Here is a 19,487-nt window from a genome sequence, read left to right on the forward strand (position 1 = left end):
AAAAGCTGAAGCTCGTACTCTTAGAAGGTCCTTATGTGCCATGCTTCTGTCCTTTCATTTTCAAGACCCTTAGAACTTCCCACCTCCTGCTGTGTATCAGGATGTTTATGATCCTCAGATACCTGGGGTTCTAAACCAATACATTTTCCATCCCTCAGCCATCATTCTCTGTTATCCCTCTCCATGCCAGCACTGCTGTACCCAACATAAATTCATGATTCTTCCAAACTGAGATTGTGCAGGCCTTCTCAAAAACCTTCCCTTCCCCTTATATACTAGGATTTCATAAACTTCGCCTCCCTTCCACCATAAGCGTGCATCTTCCACTACCCTTTTGCTGAATCAGAAGTCTCTCATCCTTCTGCTATACTAGCAGCATTATGGATTGCTTAATTCACCTGCATCACATTTTACTTCCTTCACGTATCTTTCAGAAGCAACTCAAGGTATCATACCAAGCATGCAGGAGGATAAACAAAAACCCCCAAAGACAAGAGTATATATTCTGTAAAGAACTGTCTGGGGTCAACTACACATGAAAATGTGACAGGCTTGAAGCTGCACCTACGCTTTCAACCCTCCCTAAAGCTGAACAGAGTTCTGCACACCAAACCCAAGAACATGCCTTCAAATTTTGGACTTAATCTGATGTTCAACACCAGTTGTGCCACATATAAACAAAAAGACAACACAAAGAAACACTGTCATGTTAGGCATGTGACTACATCAGCCAGTCCAGCTGCAATACTTAGGATCTGGTCTTTTGTTTCCGAGTATTTCTGCAACATTTTCATCAAGCATTAACACAAAACCTAATGGGGTCAGAAATTCTTCCAAACTGCAGTTAACCACTTCATTTCTTCCCCACTATTCCCCCATATACAGAACAAAAATACTGCTCCTTCAAGAGCTTCTGAAGCTCCTTTCTTTGAGCTGTGGGGAAGGGAGAAGGGAACACGCACCATGCAAAACAATTGCAATTTTTTAAAGGCACATTTCTACATAGAAGGTCATCAGGTGGAGTCTGGAAAAATTCACTGTTGACGGGTGGTGGGGCAAATCAGCAGCCTCTGAGTTTTAAAACACTGATTACAATATAAAGGCTGCCACTAATTTCATGACTTCTGAAAAGCACATCTGTCTGCTGCTGCACTGTGATTCAGGAAGGAAGAGGCCAAGAAAACCAGACAGAATACATTTTGATCTTAGAAGCCAAAGTGGATTGATTCTCAGTGGCCTGATAATAGCTGAAAGTTCCATTAACAATATTAACTTATTTAGTAGAAAAACAAATGCAAGCAACCAACTAACCAGGATTAAGCCCAGGTTGCAGCTTTATAACAATGCATCTTATAAGGTGGCCTGCTTACTTGTCTAGCAGCGAAGTTTTGGGGACTGAGCCCTGAGCCGATTGCCCCAAGGCCGACGTTGGATAGTGTGGAACCAGAGGGAGACAGCTTGTAGCTGGGAGAAGGGGAGAAGGGAGAGCAGGGAGCCTCATCCCCAAGGCACCCATCTTGATTGGAGAAAGGCAAAGTCAGCTGAAGCAGCAGTTAGCCAACAGCAGGAGTTGGTTAGTGAAGCAACAGAACGTAAGAGGAGAGAAAGAGGGACGGTGAGTGACTAGGAAGAAGCAAAGTTAATTTGTAATAGCAATACAAGGACAAAATTTTTGACTCAAATGATCACTTGACAATTAAAGATTTTGGTCCGAGGAGATAATCAATCAATTCCTAAAGGTTTCTTTTTAAAAATACATTTTGAACTCTCGTGAGATTTGTTTGTGACAGTGGCCATTACCACTACAGAAACAAACAAATCTTGAATGAATTCCTAATGTTAGCACAAACCTATGAACATAATTTGTTAGGAATGCATTAGCTCTGCTAGTGGTAATGATTAATTACGCCACCAGAGGGAGTTAACAAAACTGGGTTTTGGCCTGTTATACCAAAATGGAGAAGTTAGAAATAATTATTTGACAGTAACACACCTTCAGAATTTGAAAAACAAGTTTCTTTTTCATTTTACATGTGATAAACTTAAACTGTATTAAAAATAAAAACCTTAAAGCATTCTGAACCTATTGGACACTCTCCAATTCATAATGTGAAGTGATTAATGATTGATAGTGACAGTGAAAACTTCTACTTAAAATAGGCAAGAATATGAAAGAAACACTACCATAACATACAACAGATGTCACAGAGAACAGATGTCATACAGAAGCTTACAGCACATGGACATACAGCATAAGGGGTTGAAGAATTTAGAAAGGGTGTTTCCAATAAACAACAGACATAAAAGCAGAAAAAATTTGGAAGACTGTGATTACTTATGTTTACTTAAAACTAAACCAATTTTTTTTTAAACAGTAGATGATTGTAGTCAGTAGCCAAAAGAATCACTGTGATGAAACCTATAATGAATTTAATTGTTACCAGTAGTTTACTCTTCCAAGAAAAACAAAAGAATTTCTTACTGTCCATATTAAAAGCAGTCTGCTCTAAAACCAAAAGCCTCATTCTCCCCAGGTAATTTAGTTTGTCTATGTGCATCTGCCACCTCTTTTTTTATACACATTCATTCTACAAACATAACTCCCACACACCTTTTATTATTGAGTTTGTCCAAGGTTACCAAATTTTTAGTACTTCCAAAGGAGTAGGGTAAAAACTGGGACCTCGAACATAGAGGTTGATATTAATTTATCTAAGGATATTTCTCTCACCTTCTCAAAATAAGGCCCACTATCTGTGGTTCCCATGTCTTTGGAATTAGGTGGACGGAACCCAGACCGATCCTTTCTCATCATGTCATTAAAATCCCCGAGATTCATGGCTCGTTTATCTACATCAAACTTCTTATCTGGGAGACCACCTGTAAAATAGAGGAAAGATGACTACATTAGTGCAAATAATCTCTACCATGTTTCCTGACAGCAGGTTTACAGCCAAAGAAAGTATCTTTAAGATAAGGGTTTAAATTAGATCTGTCTTCTAATATAGCATAGCTACATTTGCTATTAGAAGTGCCGAAAAATGAAAGTAGGCAGTTTCATTTTGAAGACTGGGAAAGCCAATTTCGTTTAGAGAGTTTAATGTGAAAGATTTCTCAGAATTTATGTACAGATATAAACATATGCACTTCTGCAGCAGCGCTGTTCAACTACTGATATTAATTTGTACAAAATGCCCAATGTCTTCCAAAACTCATACTGTTACTTACTGGTATCCAGTATCTATATAGACACCACTGTTTCAGGTCTCCATATATTCTGCTTAGCCTTCACCAGGTCTGGCATTGACAAAAGAATTCTCAAACTGCAAAACCACACACACGATTTGATCACAAGTCTCCTACAGCCACGTGAACTTTTCACCACCACAGACCACGTGGTACAGCCTAACTTCCAGACAGGCAACCAATCTCCCCCTCAGCCCGTATGCAATGATTATACAACCAGTAACAGAGATGCTTTTCCAGCATCCCCTACAGTCTCCTACCTTTGTTTAGTGAGTAATCTGGTGGAATGCGAGGAAGATACGTTAATAACAGAAGATCAAAATGTAGCATACACAGTGAACAAGACATCATCTTTCTCTACAAGCTTATCATCAGCCAAGCGCTGACTGAAGAAGTTTTCTACCTTACACAATGAACTGCTGCCAAAGAACAATTTTTTTGGTCATATTTGGCACCTGTAAATTATCAGATACATGTTGTTATGTTGAAGCACTTGGAAAACTTCATCATTTTAAAACATGGACAATGTGATAGAAATGAGCTCTACTAGTATTTTCAGTTTTAAATAATTTTGTTTAGTAACACAGATAGCCTTTCCAAGAACAGTTTAAAAAACCTGTCACCACAGTTAAAATCTATGACTCTTCCAAAGGAAGTTGGTGATAGATATCCTACCCTACCACTGACAAAACACTTACGTCTTTAGCAAATGGGGCACAGCTAATCACCCAGATACCTTAAAAATACTTATCTGTTCCTCAAAAAATATTCTCAAAGCCAGCATTGCTTCTTAATGTCCAATCACAAACTATTAATATTCAAAGGTATGTTATTGCCAAGAACTTATGAAATCAACCACTAATTACATGGGTTTTTCTTGCTGGCACAGCTTTCAAAGTTGATCCAGCTTCATCTTCTCAGTTGCCTTCAACATCGTTTATCACAAAAACACTTGACAAATAACATACATATCTTGGCTTGTAACTGCAGTCACACTGACCTGAATGAGCTCATCCCTTTCTAACATATCCTAAAAACCTAGAACTGGCTCTGCAAAAGCAGTCACATAAAACGTCACGTATATCTCAATCCTGTCAATACCTACATCTAACCACTACACACAATGCCAGCAATACACTCTACCAAAAGGCTTCAATTCCAGACGGGAAGCCCTGTCCGTTAGCTGCTTGAAAAGAAACTGAAAGCAAGACAGAGTTGCATCATATCTGAAATGAAATTGGGTCAATGCCAACATTAGATGACTAAGCTGAAGAAACACCCTTTTGTCTCTTCAGTTATCCTGATGGACCAATCAACTCCTCAAACATTACTGAATGATGCCTTGTAAAACAGCCTGTTAAATAACATGTACAGCATTAAATAGCACCTTTAAAGACTTCAAGCATAGATATGCATGCCACTTAGTGCTGAGACAGCTGCTTTAATTTCAATATAAACAAGGCCTTGCTAAGACAGATGATAGAATTTTCTATGAATGGGATAAATAAATTCTAATGCAATCTTGAAACCTGTCAAGTGAGTGTCTTTTGCACTTGACAACAAAAGCTATACCTAATACAGGTGGCTGAAGACTACTAGCTTTACCTCACATAGTAACAAAGACAACTATTAAAATCTGAAAACTTCGAATTTCACCCTCTGCAGCAGGCCAGAACAACTTGTGCATGAATAAATAGAAAGCCCCACATCCTCTACATGCAGAAATGCAGATCAGGTTAAAAGTCCAACCATCTTCATGAAAGAAGACACCCCAATCAGTCCATGGATTTTTCCCACTATTAACAGCTGTGAGAAACACCATGAAAAATGCAAAATGAATTAAGAGCTTGGAAGATGCCATACACACACCCTAGTGAGGTAAAACCCTCTATTAAGTAGATCTCCACCACCATGCAGCTTAAAAGAAAAAACCCCTGAATTTCATACAAAATTTTGTATAATGTGATCCTGTACTGGGAGAGAGGAGACAGAAACTGCTGTTGAGCAAAGTTACCTTAAACATTTGCAAACAAGAGACTCAACGTGGTGAAAAGACATACATCCAGTGGGGTAACCCAAACGGGGAAAAAAATCCTTTTGCAACATGTTTTCTGCTTGACCACAAAACCAAAAACATTTACAGATACTGGTTTTACACCTTTACCATAAATTTACATCATCCAAGCCTACTGAGCAACGACATGCGCTTAGATAGTGAGGTGTTCCACCTGAATGCTCAATCAGGTTATGGCTTTGTAACATATTTACAAGACAGCAGCATGAATTGCACTTGAATCAATAGAAATTGGAAATTAATTTCCCAGCCTTTACAGGTTATTTGAGAATGCAGTGTTCTGCAGAGGGTGCAACTAATACATTAAAAAAAAAAAAAAAAAAAAAAGACAACAAGGGTGGTGGTCAAATGGAAGAAAAAGACAATATTAAGTCTGACAACCTACTTACTGTAGCAAACTTCATGCCTCGGGACTTATATATTAGGAGAGACTGCAATGGAAAACGAAGTTGTATCCTGTTTTCAAAGTAAAACAAGCCATCTACCGAAAGTATTTGATAGAAAAAAAAAAAAAAAAAAGAGGAAGTAAATCTGCCTCAGGCATGCTATTGATCCATCTCTTTTCTGTCTTGGTCAGCACCTTGCAACAAAAGTAACACATTTTTCAAACAAGGAGATTGACATCAACATTGTAAGAATTACTTACTGACAACTGGACCTATTTTACAGTGCATGACAATCAGAGCCAAGGTGCTCTGTGCATACCAAAGCCAAACTTTTCTTTGATATGTGTGGTCTCCAATCATAGACTTAACTCTGAGATCAATGCATGTTTATCCACGAACTGGGAAAATACCATTCTGGTAGTTATCTAATTAGGAAAACCTGGTATGTTGTTACCTTGACTGAAAACCAGTTGAAGAACAAGCCTATCACACAACTAAGTCCAGCTTTGGAAATTTAGCAGTAGATACAGGTTGAGCAAGACAGCTTACAGATTTCCACAAGCAACTGCCGTAAGCAACAAGAGCAAAACTGCTAAGCAGAGAACTAACAGAAAAACCTCAGGAAGCTCTGTTACATTCTTAAGTCTTTGAAATGGAACACAAACTCTAATGAATGCCTCGATCTAGGATCACGGATGCCACAATTAATGCGCATGCTAAACTTAAGTGCAACCCATCAAGACTACATATGCAACCTTTCTGCACCATTTCACCAGATATTCTGGGTGTCAGCCATCTTTCCTCAGGTCTGATGGCTTTAAGGTCCTTGACAACACAAAGTTCTAAAGGATCCAAAAGCTTAATTTGAAGATAATTAAGAGTGCTACAATCAGCATAATCCAGGCTGCCATCCTCTTTGTTTGTGTATACTTCGATCTGTTCTTTTAACAGCAGCATCTGAAGGCACTTGAGAACTGAACATCCAAGAAGACAACTTATCTCCATCTAGAAGATCTTTAGAGAACCCTGAAACAATCAGTCTGAATTCTATGCCAAAGTGGAGAGATACAACAATGCTGTTACCTTCCCCAAAACTGTGTTATACTATATAAATGCACATTTTAACATCTCTTAATGTTAAGATCCTTAACTATTCAGAGGAAGAAAGCAATTTTGGGAAAAATTAAATACTTAATCCTGTATGAAGTATGATACACATTTTAAGAATGCAATGGATTCTAAGCTGAGACACACTGCAGCTATTCATATTGCATTGGGCTACCAAAACTCAAGTCGCTATTAGATGCAAGTAAGTCTTGACTACCACTCTGCCTTTGGTGCCAACAAAGATGAATGGATATTCCAAATAAAAGCAGCTTTTTGGTTGGGAAAATCCCGACTACAGCATCACACGATGCTAAAACAGTGGCAGATGAGGTACTAAAGCTGGTGTCAACTCTGGTGCAAAAAGGGTCAACATCAAAGTAGACTTCTTGCAAGGCATAATACTAGAATAATTTGATCAACAATACTCGAAAGGCACAGAAAAGGTATGGCAGAATCTGAGTGGCACAGAAACTGCATATATCACAATGGCCAGTTTCACAAGAACAGCCTCCTGTAGTCCCTAAAATCTATTATTCAAATCGATAATGAATATTTACACTGCTTGCATTTGCAGCATTTGAACTTGCGCTATATAGTTTTCCACTGCTACCAGAAGCTCCCACGTATAGGTTCAGTTTCAATCATATGGCTATTGTATCACTAGGACAGCAGACAGAAGAAAGCAGCTATCTACTACTTGATTGCTTTCTGGGGCTGGGGGAGCACATCAGACTGTGGTGACATTTGTAAAAACTGAAGATGGTATTTATCTGAGCTGAACAAACAGCTCCTGCTACTATGTCCTTCCTTACTGTCAGTATTTGATGTTTTGATGAATAAATAAAAATCAGACAATGAAACAAACCAAAAGTTGCCACAACAACAGAATCCAATGCACCAAACTGTAGTTATACATAATGCTGGAAAATAAGATTACTTAATACTTGGCACACAGTCAGTCATAGACCCAACACAGAACTACTCTGGCAGGTGGTTCTTCAGAGATACCACCATAGATCATGAATAATTAACCCAACTGACAGCCTCCCACAGGAAGTTTAGGACCACCAGAATAATAATCAATTCCTCCAGCAACCCTTCTTACCAAGTCCTTTCTGTCCTTTCAGCACAGCGTTTTTTGTCTGTGTGCATCCATCTCAGCTGAGGCAGAAACTTTTGCTATTATGCAGAAGTAGCTGAAAATAAGCAGCTTGGTACCAGAATGCTTTTAAACATGAAAAAGGTAAAGCAGTTACTGCACAACAGTCATACTGTGGATGAGATTCAGAATCAGTGGTGTCCACACCTTCATAACGAACTTAATTTGCAGTGACACAGGCACCCCTTTCAGAGAGCCACTACATAGACACTTCTCTGGAGCCCCAACACCATACCTCATCTACACAGGAAATTCTCTGTTCTAGATGAGAGCTGAGACTACTACTACTACATTGACATATCACCCTTTGGAGTAAAAAATTACAGACCTCTGTTTTTTGACATTGTAACTGGGAGGAATCTGAGGCCCCTGTGACATTCCTGACAGTTACAGAAACAGGATGAACACCTCTCTCCAAAATTATTGTTGGGTACAGCAGCAATGTCCTTTAAGTGGACAAGAAGATCTGTCTTCATAGCTTGGTATATGAGATGACCTTACTGCTTCTGTAGATTTTGAAGAATCAAAAACTGAAAAGAAGTCATCCCCCTAGAATAGGAACAAAACCGTCTTCCCCTTTGTAAGTAACAAAGACTATCCTGTACAAGTTTTTAGCCTTACTAAGCCTTCAAAGGTTTGATAACAAATAAAGTAAACAGTCTGAACTGCAGATTTGGATCAACCCTTTTTTAATATCTACCTTAGGAATCTTGTAGGGAAACCATCTCAAATGCAGAAGATTTCAGAAACCAGTGGTATTTATATTGCAATACCATGACAGTGAATATTCAGAGACAATTTGGAGAGTAACAGAATGCAAAACTACATTTGATTTCAAGATCAAACAGAATTTCTGTAAGAGTTCACCTACTTAGTTTCCCAAAGAAGAAAGTAATGACAAATTCAAAAGTGATTAAATGAGCTTAATCCAAGTGGTCAATTCCAACTCTTATTTAGGACAGTGTTTTCCACATAACCCATCCCACTTAAGCTGTGTACTATTTGTGGTGAGGCTATCAAGAGTGAAAAATCTAGTTCTACTGAGCAGTAACTTGTAATAGCCTGAGGTAAGCAACTGAAAAAATAAACGATAGAAGATAATTCTTTTCCCTCACATCACCTCCAGGGAGCTGTGGTAATTGGGATGTCCTACTGCCAAGAGCTAAAACAGTCCTCTTCCACCAAATGAGAAAGGTACCTTCATTTCCTTGAAACAGTAGCAATGAAGGCAAACCACATGGATCAAAACAGTCTTATAGGATGTTCCTTCCCCAAGTGTTATCACCCTTCTGTACAAGCATACTTCCCAATCTTGCATACCAGCATCAGTTGCATAACTATTCAAAGCCTACAGTTCAGGTATCTGATGCTATAACCCTATCCTTCTGTTATGAGGAATGCTCAAAGTAAGGATCAAACCTTTCCAAAGCACAGCATGTCATCCACATAAAAATACTACACATGATCTTCTATTTCAAATGTGTTTAAATTATACGCACCTACAGACAAGTCCATCTTACTGCCCGGAATGTCCTCAGTTTGACTCTGGAAAAAAAAAAAAAATTCAGTTCTGACTTACATGAAATGCTAAGGAATATTTCTGAAAGCAGTCCTTGATGGCTAAAGGTGGAATGAAGGACAGACAGGCTTGTGCCAATGGAAGTTTTATTTTCAACTAAAATAAAAACAAAAGGATTCCAGATCTCACCCTAGATACACCTCACCTTGACCCCCTAATGCTGTGTGTGGCGTTTACCCCTATGAAACCAGACACATGAACATGTGACAGACAGAGATGGATAGACAGCTGCTCTGTGAAATAAACCTCTGTCCTCATGTTCCAGTGGTCAAGAGATGAAACACTGAAAATAGAGGCCAAAATGATAGCTCATCCTCATGACCTGTCAAGTCACCAAATCTCAAAACATGCTGCCAAGTTATTCTTTAGTTGGCAGTCTGGGACGGGGTGTTCCCATAGCTTTCAGAAGCATCTATGGACTAGAAGACTGAATTTGAGCTTGAGAGCCAATAGACATTACAAACTAACCCTAGTCATGTCAGTGACTGTGCAGCCTCAGAGAATCTCTGCATTATTATCTTTCACTAGCCTGCATTACATACTATTGCTGCTTCATAGGGTGACAGTTGGCACAATATTCAGCAAAACGTTGTACAAATGAGGATGTCAGTTCTTAAAAAAAAATTTATATGTAACTATTTTTAAGGTACTTACCTGCAGATCTGTCTTTTCTCTCCAGGATGTGCCATTTATATATTAATTTTACCAATCAATCTTTAAGTACCAATTAATAGTGAGTTCTTTTTGTTCTAAAAAAACCCTGCTGCACAGTATTTAAAATATAAATAGCCAAGACAGACACAGGACTGTAAATCTCCTTTTCTGATAGGCAGCTGAGATTCAGAATTAATAGCCTTGGACTAATCATGGGTGTCTGACACTACAGACAGGGGCTGAGGCCTCTACCTTGAGTGCTCTAAACAGCATGTTACAAAAATCAGGAAAAAAACCCAACAAAACCCCCAAAACCTATTACCTGAAAGGAAATTGCAATCTCAGAACAATAACTGTCATAAAGTCAATGTAGATTCTGTTTTTTTTTCTGAGAGGCCAGTCTAACGAGCAAGAAAGTGCTAAATACCCAGCTATTAAAGGTATTGTTACCAATATGCCAGCATAGTAAATGCAGGTGATTAGTTATACATTGTGAAACAGCTGATCTTTTGACTTATTTAAAGCTTACTGCTTTCATACAAAGTTAGATTTTATATTTTTTAAAGAAATTACTTACTAGCAAGCCCATATTTGAAAACTGTTTGGATAAAGGGTTCATCCACGAATCACTATTTCCACCTTTTAATGCGCACTGAAGAGAAAAAAAAGACAAGAATATTTTTAAGCGACCTCTTAACTTCTGTTTTATCCTTGAGATGCACCAGTGTCAAATGAAAGTCCTGGATATCAGATAGATTAATCTTCTGAACAAATTAAGTTTTTGCGTGGTTGAAAGCATTTACCAAATATTCTCTCTCATAAAACTGTTCATTATTAGGTATACCAAACTGGATGGACACTTGCTGTTTATCACAGCTTCAGCTTCTTTTTGGAATCTGGAAAGCTTTGTGAATGTTATTTGGTTTTTTCCCCCCTCTGTTACAGTTTAATACATTCCTTAATTCACCAAATACAGAAGTAGATTTCTTCCTTGTCTCCCTTTAGCATGGTTTCCCTTACATGGGCACTGTGCTGACCTGGCTCTCCATTTGGCCTTACTGTAATTTACAGGGGACCAAAACCAAAACTGAACACAGTTCAGCAGAAAGGGAAGTTTTCTTGACAGTTGCTTTGATGGTTAAAATAAAACAAGCTTTAAGTAAGAAGAAAGTTATTTCTTGCAAAACCGTATCACAACAGTATTTCCACATCCTAGGAAGCTGCTCTCCATGTCTTTTGTGTTTGCCCTACTTACTGGATTAAAAGTAGACAAAACATAGTCCTTCTAATATTAGTACAGTACCAAGTGTTACTGTACTAGAGATCTTTAACTCAAACAAGCCTGAGAAAGCAATTTAACTCCTGCTCCTGTTTGAGGCCGAAGGTCAATAACAACAAACACTGAGTCAGACCTCAATCCAACAGTCAGTAGAAATAAAAAGTGCATGTGCCAAAGGGACTGTGGAATCCAAACTTCAGCAGGCTACGGAAGAACAACAGCAGCTTAACACAGAAAGATGTGTCAACAAGAGCACTAATAGCCTTGGGATACTTACTGCTCCGTTTCATGTTAGTAATGGCTCTGCAGCTCACATACCAAAAGAATTTGACACTTACTGGCAGATTTATTAGTCACAAGAAGTATAATACATTAAAACAAATTCAGAAACCTCACATTTTTTACAGTGTTGTAACAGGCACCTTTCTAGCTGAATTCTGTAATACCTTTTCAGAAGAAGAATTATTATAATGCTCTAATGTATCAGTCACACCGCTTTCAGACAACACAGTAAGTGTGAATAATTCAAGCATTTTTACCTTCATTTGTGTTTTCTTTCCTCCTTGCCCCCAGCTTGTTGAGTTGTGGGAGGAACTGCTTCCCTGAGAGCCTGCTGTGTTCCAGACTCCTCCCTCCTCCTCCTCTTCCCAGCTGGAATGACGCGTTCCTGTCACTGGCCCATCACTCTCTCCCCAGCCATCTTGCATAGATTTAGAACCTTTGGGGGGTGTATGGAAAAAAAAGCTCAAAAGCAGTCTACAATACCATGCAGCTGGTGCAATTCCAAAGCCCAAGAGATTCGGTGCCATGTTAGCATGTCATGTTTCGCAACTATTTTAAAGCAATGTCAAATCCTTAAAAGATCTAATAACCATAGGGACCTTTTCTGTTACACAAATACAGCTGCATTTGGATTTCTTTAAAAGCCAACCCATTATCTTCTAGTGTAAATGGAAGACTTCAAAGGCACTTAAAACCAAGTCTGCTGAAGTCACTGGTTCAGGTGGTTTATCGGTTATTTCCTCTCTTCCTTCAAAACCTTAACACTTCCCTTGCACTAAACTTTCACAAATTTACAGAAACAAATTTTTAAGGAACAACAACGAAGTAGAATCTGAAGGACAGGACCTGATGTTGTGCTCTGGCACATGTAACACCAGAAGTAGTTTAATGTGAAAAAAACACAACCCTCTACTTCAATCTCTGTTCTTAACTAAAAAAAAAACTTATTAGCAGTGCTATTTAAGTACAGATGCCATTACTAGAAAACTGCAACTATTTCATCATATCAGTTCAGGCTAAGGATTTTTCCCTCTTGGCTTCTTTCTTTGCTGATACTCTCTAGCACTCTCAGGCCACACAGAATTCCTAACCTCTACTGACAAGCCAAGAGCCCAAATCCTCATCCTGTCCACTGTCCAACTGTTCTCCTTCCTGCTGCAACTCTTCATTCTGCATACTTATTCCCTGAGCATTTATCTCCTTTTAAAAATTTTTCATCATCAACTTTTTTGTAACCAATTCTTCAGTTGTCTGGGGTTTGACTGTGGAAATCAGGGATAAGGATATTAACACACATAGCAGAAAATCTGAATATAGAAGTCAGGAATTGTAATTAGTCCATCAAGGGGAACTCTGCCTTGATCCTGCCAAAAATAAGCACAGCAGCATTTCATAGCAGTTTAAGAGCTACCTGAAAATCCATCGTAAATAACAACTCAGATACTTCACAGGAAACATGACTTTCAAGTATATTCACATACCAAAATTGAGGGCTGCTGAGGAAACATACTGGTCCAAGCATAAAAATCTACTTCTTGACCCTTTAATAATGCTACTTACACAGAAAAAGGCTATGTTTACAGACGACAACTGCAGAGTCAAGAACTTAATCTGGAAATGTCATATATGGGGTAGTCCCTGCAGCTTTAATTTATTTCCGTACATGGTGTTTAAATATAGTACTATGATCCTGTTGTTTTTAACTACATGACCATAGATTATTTTTCTGCATTGACAGCTCTCAGGTCTGAGATTCCTGAACTTGAACCTAGACAGTGGTGTAAAGATTACACGATTACGTGTCTGTAGGATTCCTGCTTCATTTTCTGCATTTGTTGTGTGAGGAAGCACAGACAGCTATAATAAGCAAAGGAAACTTTCAGGATAAAAACAAAACGATGTTACAGAAAACTGAATTTATTCCTACTTCTGCCAGAGAGTAAAACTATGTAAGTCCATATATATTTTTTTTAGATAGGTGGGTAATGATCTATGCTTCTCTCCTTTGACTCTAAATTTATTTTCTTTTGCAACTTTCTTTTGCTAGTCTGCTTCCTGTCCTTACCTTCAACCATAAATTATGCCTTTGCAGGCTTTTTCTTCTTTCAATTTATCCAAGACATTAAATATCTCCCCTTACTCCACTGAATAACGTAGCTTTCCTCTTCATTCCTTCTGGGTGCCAATCAGAAAGGAGTTGAGAGCAGTCACAGAACACTGGCAAATTAAGATCTCAGCTCTTAACACCGGTGACCTACTACACCCCAAACGGCAACAGTTGTCATGGAGAAACTCCCCTATATTTTGCTCCTATTGAGCTGGGGATGGCTTGCATACAAAGGAGTACATATACGCTGCAGCTCTTTGGTTACATCACACACGCAAACCATTTAGGAGAAGCAGGTGACCATGCACAGTCTTTAAAGACTATCTTAACTATTAACAAATCCATAGAATTTGCAATGGATCACTGGCATTACAGAGGCTCTTATATTGGTCATATATCAAGGCGGCTTTTTTACAGAGGAAAGAAGGGTGCCAACTTTGTGTGGCAGGCGCAGAAAACACTATAGCCATCCCTGAAAGGGTGCTATAATATTAACACTAAGGAAGCAATGCTTTTTTCCAAGTTTTATTTCATAAATGGCAGAACTATTTAATTGGGGTGAGAGGAAGGGATAATGACCCAACAGCACCCAATCTGTACAGAACATTTCACTCTGAACCACTACATGTTGCAAAAGCAACTTGTAACTGGAAACAGTTTTAGAGTGGGCATCATCAGTCAAGTTCAGTAATAGTCATATATTATCCCTAATTTCCACTGTAAACTCCATATCCAAACATTATTGGCTTTGGCTGTAACATTGCTATGTTGTAACAGCAGGTGATTGCTTTTGTTTGTTATATTTTCCTTACATCTGCAGGAATAACTTCCAACAAAATAAAACTACTAATACAGCAAAACTTTAACTTCAAAGTAAATTTTTAAAAGATTTCAACATCTCCTTCACAAAGAACTCATCTGTAGGCAGGTAACATCCAGAACATAGCCACCTGTTCAGGTTCAATCACAAATGAATTTCTTAAGAGTTACTATTTTCTACACTCATACAATAAATAAATAAAAAAATAATAATAAAAATTAAAAATAATCCATTCAAAGGCAAGTAGCATTACCAAACCACAGATTACCAAGTGATGGCCTCCACAGTGAAATCTGTCTGTACTGTGCATTCCTTTTTCTGATATGATCAGGAAAACTCGTTTATCGTGTAACAAATTCATATGCTAAGTAACAAGTGGGCAGCCAGAGAAGAGATTTTGAGGAAGAGACACTTCCTCACTCAGACACTCTAATGTTTCAACACTTCCACAAATCGGAGCTGCCCATTTAATTGCTTACCTAAGAAATTTTTGATTACCTCAAAAGACAAAGGTCCAGTAATTTTTAAGCACTTAATCAGTCAGCCATCAAAATCTTAAATGATATTCAACATTGCTTCTAGGCCTCAGACAACAATTCCTCCACAGGTGACCTATATCAAAAGGCCAAATGCTACAAATCTCCAGGGCCATTGCAAAGAAACTATATCTGGCCTATACTCACTGGATTTCATGGCATTCGGGGCGTTGGAAGGTGCATTCCCCCAGCCTGTTGTCGATGCTCCCGTATCATCTACTTCACCCCACCCAGGACTGGTTTCATTTGGCTCACCCCAGGCGGACGTACCATTATCTGGAGCAGGTGGAGTGCTTTTGCTCCAGACTGCACAAAAGAGAAAGAGTTTTCGTTACAGACCATTTAGATAATGAACTATTTACTGCAGTGCAGCACCACATCATTAATATACTGCTTCTTTCTTTCTGTTGTGGACTTTAGATTCTCAGTCGCATGGGTACAACAGAATTCAAGACTGTTCACATCAAACTTAGATTGGGCACTGATCTCCAGGGACGAAAAGGAAGAGAATGCTATGATGAGTAATACTCTTCTCCCAGGTTAAACATAAACCCCACATCTAATGCTGTCCTCCTGCCTGGTAAACTTTTGTGACTAAAAGCACAAGATTAACCCATGTTTTTCATATATGGAAGAATAAGGACATATTTAAGTACATATTAAAACAAAACAGTATTCTTTAAAGCATGTTTGAGTCACAGAAGAGACTACATAAAGATGGTGTCTTAATATATTTTCAGGCAATGGAACTTTTTCTTGTCCTTATTTCAAATAAAAAAAATATTTTGCTAAGTATTGTTTACAATACAGTAGAGCCAAACTGAGCTAAAAACCTAAATCACAGATTCGCTCCATTTCAAGTGTTAACTGAGTGTTTCAGAGCAAAAAGTTTTTGTAAGAATTTCTCTCAGTTTCTCTAATAATTAAATATTAAGATTTAGCCTGGAGAAAAGGAGGCTCAGGAGAGACCTTACTGCTCTCTACAGCTACTTGAAAGGAGGTTGTAGTGAGGTGGGTGTCAGTCTTCTCCCAAGTAAAAAGCGATAGGACAAGAGGAAACAGTCTCAAACTGTGCTAGTGCCAGGGTGAGGGTTAGACTGGCTATTAGGAAAAATTTCTTCACCAAAATGGTTTTCAAGAATTGGAACAGGCTGCCCAGGGAAGTACTTGAGTCACCATCCCTGGAGGTATTTAAAAGATGTCTAGATGTGGTGCTTCGGGATGTGGTTTAGTGGTGGACTTGGCAGTGCTAGGTTGGACTCTATAATCTTAAAGGGTTTTTTCCAACCTAAATCTTTCTATGATTCAGTAATTCAAACTGTTCTTCAGAGCTTAGATTGAACATGCAGATTTGTCAACCAACAAACATTTTCTTTTACTGGCAAGCCAGTATTCAGATGACATGTAACTGAGGCACAACAAGCAGAGGACTGACTGATTCAAATTTTACAAACACTTTAAATACAGAACCAAGTATTCAAATAAGAAATTTGTTTTCTTTATGGAATAAAACTATTAGGAATTGGGGGCTACAACAAGCCTCTTTCATGCGTTAAGGTTACATTCATATAGAGGAGCTTGCTAAAGAAAGGAACAAGACTACTACCTGATGCTTGTGATTTGCTAGTCATTGGAGTAGGCAGGCTCTGCTCCCGTGGGGCCTGTCCTCCTTGTGAGTTCTTGTCCCACAGGTTCACATTCTTGTAGTTATAACTGCTAGGATCTCCCCACGCTGAAGTGCCATCATCAATATCCATTTTTCGACTGATTGACTGTGGAGAAGGTTCTTCCCAGCCACTAGGCTCCTCCTCTTTGGGGGCAGCTGGCTGTGGTCCACTGTTCCAGTTTGGGTTTGGAGGTCGCCCATTACTTGGAGTTTGGGGCGGGGGAACCCAGGAACCAGAAGTCTCCTGCTGTTGCTGTTGGTGCTGCTGCTGCTGCTGCTTGTTCCAGGAGTTGGGCTGTCGACCCGTCTCATTCCATGTTGAAGTTCTTTTACAATCATCCCATCCTCCCTTTGAAGCAGCGCTTGTATTTGCACCATTACCCCAAGTTCCAATCTCATTTTGCCCACCTTCACCCCAACCAGACACTGGCTTGTTTCCTGCACTTTCCCAGTTGTTGTTTTTTGTTTGGTCAGCTTCCTCTCCCCAACCGTTTTTTCCAGAAGACCATCCTTGATTAGGCTGCCGTCCACCCCACCCCTGATCCTTACTAGCATTATCATTCCAAGATGATGATGATTTTTCCTCTGGTCTTCCTCCTCCCCAGTTAGAAGAATTAGGATTCTTATAGTCATTCCATCCTCCAGTATTTTTGGGATCCTTCCACTCTGTTGGGGTTGAGAGCTCACCCCATCCAGACTTGATTTGATTGCTTTGGCTGGGTACATCGCCCCAGCCCCCTGAGTTCTTTGTCTGTGTGGCAGAGCTCTCCCACCCCTCAGTTCCTTTATCAGACTTCCCCTCGGGCCGTGGCATCTCTTCAATATCCCACACGGTATCTTGCTTAATTTGAGTTTGGCCCCAGCCAGTGTTTGAAAGCACTCGGGGGTCCAAATCAGTCCTGCTTAGCAAAGTCTGCAAGACTGCCTGACAGTCAGGATGCGTAGGCCTGTATGATCGGCGTCCAGAATTGTGACTGTCACTACTTCCTGCTTTGTGGTTGCTTCCAGTGCTTTGACCTCCAACCTCACTTCCCGCAGAGCTGGAAGATCTTCCCCAACAGGGAGCCTGGGAATTGCCTTGGTTTTCAGGAAGAGGGTGGCCTTTTTGATTGTCCCATGCTCCAGTGCTAGAATTTGGTTGGTTTGGACCACTCCATTCTCCAATCTTCAGTTCATCAGTCCCAGACAGCTGTTTCCATTCTCCCTGAGAGACCCCAGATGTTAATTTGTTCCCTTCACCCCATTTGCTTTCATTTGCATGCTGAGGGCCAAAGTTCCAAGACCCACCACCCGTAGACCGGTTATTGTTATCCCAAGAATCACTTCTTGACCCATTAGGTTTCTGAACAGAAGCTCCTTTCCAGGAGTCCTCTCTATCTTTTCCATTGTTCCCATGGTTTCCAGAATTGCTCTGTCCGGAGACTGTGTCAGTTCCAGAAGACCCCCTAGCTGTACCCCAAGATCCAACACTCCCAGTCTTTCTTTCTCCAGTGCTTTGTGAAGGGGTGTCAGTGCTCCTGGAAGGGTTCCCCAAGCCCATTTCAAAGGGCATTCCCTTATTCTCCATAGGGTTTGGTGAACTTAAGTTCAAGGAGTTAGTGTTTCCATTTTTTGGTCCATCAGTGTTATGAATTTGAGCCTGTTCTCTGCCAGAGACAAAGTTAACACCCGCATTTTCCATCTTTGACTGCTGTTCCCTAGAGGTCTGACCTACTGTGCTAATCTGTGCATTGGAGCTACCACTATCAGATTCCAAAGTCCCTTTCCTAGAATTGCCCTCTTGAACCAGTGCTGGCCAAGCAGATGGGTTGCTATTTGGGTTAAAGTTGCTGAAGCCAGAACCGGGACCAATTCTATCTTGTCCACTCAAGTTCCTCCAATTACCTAGTCCATTGTTACTCTCGGCAGCAGGGTTGGAAGATTGAACAGATTTAGCCTTGGGATCAGATTTCCAGGCCCCAAGATTACATTCGTTTCCAGCGCTTCCAGACTGGCACTGGCTTCCTTTTCCTTTGTTACTAGTGGTGCTTCCTGGCAGAGCATTCTTCTCCAAGCCAGGATTTGAGGCACTGTTGTTATCGGTGGTGTTTTCGGAAGAAGACTCAGCATCTTTGCTGGCAATACAAGGCCACTCTTCCATGTCAGACCCGTCTACAATCACCTTGTCCCAGATGTGAGTTGGGTTGGCGTTGGTGCCGCTGTTGGAGGAGGCTCCAGGACCCCAAGTGGAATTTGCATAATTTGAAGCAGCAGCACCTCCAATTGCTGAATCTAAGAAAACAAAAACAAAACAAAAAAACAAAAACAAAACCAAACACCCACACCCAAAAAGACCATTAATAAGCAATATTATTTACAAGCACTGAACATCACATTTTTGATACCACTGATACTGATATTTCCATTAATAAGAACCCTTCCCTCAAATGTATAACAAAGCTGCTTTCGAAGAACATCAGGCTGGAAAACACCACTGAAAATACAGATAAAAAATTTCTTTCAACAAACTCCCCACAAGCATTTTTTGGGCATCTGAATTCACTGTTGATTTACTAGTTCTGCTAACAGCCCAGCTGTAAGTTCAACACAGTA

The 19,487-nt window shown here is 39.7% G+C and overlaps 1 protein-coding gene across 15 annotated transcripts in view; it reads right to left on the bottom strand.

The window, feature by feature from the left end:
- The window catches only part of TNRC6B (trinucleotide repeat containing adaptor 6B), a 141,490-nt gene that overhangs the window by 18,116 nt on the left and 103,887 nt on the right, over positions 1–19,487 (bottom strand). For 12 of the 15 annotated variants that reach the window (XM_037389284.1, XM_037389273.1, XM_037389272.1 and 9 more), the window contains 7 exons: positions 16,836–19,166; positions 15,377–15,535; positions 12,024–12,202; positions 10,783–10,857; positions 9,472–9,517; positions 2,732–2,880; positions 1,371–1,541 (listed from right to left, as the gene is read on the bottom strand). In XM_037389284.1, coding sequence (XP_037245181.1) covers positions 1,371–1,541; positions 2,732–2,880; positions 9,472–9,517; positions 10,783–10,857; positions 12,024–12,202; positions 15,377–15,535; positions 16,836–19,166 — 3,110 coding nt within the window. The remainder of the gene's footprint in view (positions 1–1,370; positions 1,542–2,731; positions 2,881–9,471; positions 9,518–10,782; positions 10,858–12,023; positions 12,203–15,376; positions 15,536–16,835; positions 19,167–19,487) is intronic. The other 3 variants (XM_037389285.1, XM_037389282.1, XM_037389286.1) reach the window with 1 other exon arrangement.

The sequence above is a fragment of the Falco rusticolus genome, chromosome 5 (genome assembly GCF_015220075.1).
Source record: "Falco rusticolus isolate bFalRus1 chromosome 5, bFalRus1.pri, whole genome shotgun sequence".
Taxonomy (NCBI): Eukaryota; Metazoa; Chordata; class Aves; order Falconiformes; family Falconidae; genus Falco; species Falco rusticolus.